Source organism: Fulmarus glacialis, unplaced genomic scaffold (assembly GCF_000690835.1).
Source record: "Fulmarus glacialis isolate BGI_N327 unplaced genomic scaffold, ASM69083v1 scaffold20035, whole genome shotgun sequence".
NCBI lineage: Eukaryota > Metazoa > Chordata > Aves > Procellariiformes > Procellariidae > Fulmarus > Fulmarus glacialis.
Window position 1 is genome coordinate 7,950 of NW_009215182.1, and position 3,067 is coordinate 11,016.

Sequence of the window (3,067 nt, forward strand, 5' to 3'; positions counted from 1 at the left end):
GGATGGGAAGGGAAACAATCCTGGGAAGACGCCGCTCTCTCCTCTCCTGAGACTGCTCTGTCGGTGGCATAGTCGTACCCAGATGTAACATCAAAGCTGCCCAGCCCAGTGAGACCAGTACGTGTGTGGCCTCTGAGTTTGATTCAACTGCTACTTTAGCTAAGTCACGTAGACCTTGACATTGATGGCAGAGTGGGGAACTGAATGCAGGGGTCCCAAATTCTGTGCTAAGGCTCTAATTGTGGAGCTCTCCTTGCTTATACCTTGCCAGATGAGTTCTTTGGTACCAAGCCTCTGCAGGACTTGCTGGGTGATGATGCTGCCAAGCGCTTGCCTGTGGCTGCTCTGCACTTTGGTTTCCTTGTCAGTGTTAGGACTAATGCCCAGAGTTGGAAGCGCCTGCAAGAGGCTGAGCAGATGAGAGGAGCAGCCTGGGCTCCAGCTGAAATCTGTGGGGGGCACCCGGCCTTCCTGCCATCTGTTCCCCAGCTTGCAGATTGCACAGAGCCTGGCTCATGGAAGATATTGCAGAAATCTCTGTTAGATGCTTAGAGGGAGCACCACAACATGGGACGGAGACATCCGCAGCCACCTGGCATGTACCCGGGAAGCACCGGTGAGCTGTTGCTTGTATGTCAGTGGGAGAGGTGGGCATTAGCATGGCTGTTTAGTGCCTCTTCCCCCGAGAAGTTACTGAGGATGCTCTGTTGAGCGTGGCTGAAGGCTCTCTTGGCAGAGAAGAGGCGTGATGAGTAGGGGAGGTTCTGCCAATGTGCTACTGCCCAGCCTGCACCCCCTCCGTAGGGCTGCGTGCCCAGTGTTTGTTGGGCTGAAGACCTCAGCACCTCTTCACAGCCCCTGAGCTCTGTAGGGATTGAAGATCTCATACGGGAGCTTGGGCTGTCTCGATGCAGCCCTGAAAGCTCAGCTGTGTTTTCCCCACCTTCTCTTGCTTCAAGGTGTTGTGCAAAGGGGCTGGCTGCAGGGCAGCTATTGCCTCCTGCGGCTCGGTGGCCAAGGAGCATGGCCGGCTCCAAGGGGCACACAGAGAGGTGAGCTTCTGTTTTCTCTTTGCTGTAGTGGTGTTAGCCCCAAGCTGGATTGCTCCTGGGAGCCTGGACATCAGCCTCTCCTTTCGGGAGTAGAAAAGGAATATGGGAATGGTGTGCCTACTGTTCCTTGCTCTGGTTTTCCTATGTGGGCTGTTGCAGCAACCTTGCAAAGCAGAGGAGTGTTAAAGGCTAATCCGACTGCACCTTGGAAAGAAGAAACCAGATTTATCGCTTCCTCTTTTGATCTTTACTCCAGGCTTTGCAACAGCTCAAGGCTGGATTTGTGCCATAGTCGCAGAGCAGGGACGTTCCCTCTTTTCTTCCCTGTCTCATGGATTGTACTGTTTTACTGGCCCTTCCCCAAGCACTGGCCTTATCTGCCCTTGAATCTGATGAGTGTTTCTGCCTGGCCTAGCCCCGCTAAGTAACGTGCTGTCTGTCTGACTCTGCAGGATTGGGAGGTTCTAGTCCTGGAGAAGCTAAAGTGGGACCTGGTCTCAGTAATAGCAAATGATTTCTTGGCTCACATCCTCCATCATCTCCCGCTGCCTAAGGACAAGATGGAGCTGGTGAAGAAACATGCACAGACCTTTATCGCCCTGTGTGCCACAGGTGGGTGCCTGCTCCTGCTGGAGCCACCCGCCAGGGTGCTGGGGAGGGTGGGCTGGCCACTGCAAGCGGGATAGCCTGGGCTTGAGTCAGGCTTGCTGGGTGACTTGGGGCTGGTCTCCAACGCCCTGGCTTTCTGGGGAGCGGAATGCCCGTTTTCATTCAAATCAGAGTGTTTTGCTGCTCCATGACATGTTTTCTATCCCTGACAAAGTGGGATAATCGTCTTGGGGGCTCTTAGGAGGTGCCTGGAAGATGCCAGGAAAGAGCAAAGCTGCCACGCTACCCCTTGCTGTGCAGGCTGTGACTGCAGGAGGGCGTCCAGGGTAAAGGCAGGTTTGAATCTGAGCTTTTATCAGCCTCGCTCTAAGTCACTAGGGCAACCTCATCTTCAGAACTTCTTTTGGTGAGATAGGCCCAGAGAAATAGCTTAATGAAGCTCGCTGCTCTGATGCTCAGCCTGTTTCCTGTGGCTTCACCTCCATTTCTCCCCACTAAGAGGAGAGACCCCTCTGCCTGGCCCTCTCTAGTCTTCCAGGGAAATCGCAGTCCCAAGAACTTACCATGCGCATCCTTACTAACAGCTTCTTCTTTTTGCCCCTTGTGTCCCTGTCCTGGCTCTAGACTACACTTTTGCCATGTACCCCCCCTCCATGATTGCCACAGGCAGTATCGGAGCGGCGATCCACGGCCTGACGGTCTCTGTGAACGATTTCACTGGCGAGGCAATCACCGAGCTGCTGGCCAGCATCACTGGCACGGAGGTGGTGAGTGTTCACGGGAGAACAGCGAAGCGATTTTGCTGCTGGATCTGGTGGAAACCCTTCCTCTTTCTGCTGCTTGTTCTTCTTAGAGGGAGAGGAAATTAAGCTGTTCATAACGATGCTGACCTTGGTTTGAGGAGTGCCTAGAGATGAGTGAGCACCTCTAAATGCAGCACCCTTGGTCAGTCCTGTGGCTGCAGTCGGCTCCTGCCTCCAAGCTGCAGAGCGGGGCAAGCTCGGGAGCCTTTGAAAAGCAGCACAAAGGGGAGCGTCTGTTCCCTGCACAGGCAGGTGTTGGTGGGATCGGGTTGACAAGGTGGGATGGGGCAGAGGGAGAAGCCGGGCTCGGCATCTGCTAACCTCCGCCGGTGTCTGGTTGCAGGTGCCCAGACTGGGATGGGAAGGGGGTCAGGGGCACAAAGCGTTTCAGGATGCTGGCACAGCGGCTTTGCTGGGGACGGTGGGGGGCATCTGCCTGCCCCTCTGCTGCCCTTTAAATGGGGAAGGGGGACCCTGTCAGGCTCCCCGATCCCAGGTCGCTCCTGCTGCAGTGAAGCAATCGGGAGCCTTTCTTCTGCCAGGGGCCCCTTTTGATCTTTTCTTCTGCCCGAGCGCTAATGCTGGCAGGCGGGCGCGGGGGTA

At 55.4% G+C, this 3,067-nt stretch overlaps 1 protein-coding gene across 1 annotated transcript in view; it reads left to right on the top strand.

Annotated features, from left to right (window-relative positions):
• CCND3 (cyclin D3) overlaps positions 1-3,067 on the top strand; it is a 12,707-nt gene that overhangs the window by 6,753 nt on the left and 2,887 nt on the right. The window contains exons 2-3 of the mRNA XM_009578860.1: positions 1,505-1,664; positions 2,286-2,428. Of these exons, the coding sequence (XP_009577155.1) occupies positions 1,505-1,664; positions 2,286-2,428 (303 nt within the window). The remainder of the gene's footprint in view (positions 1-1,504; positions 1,665-2,285; positions 2,429-3,067) is intronic.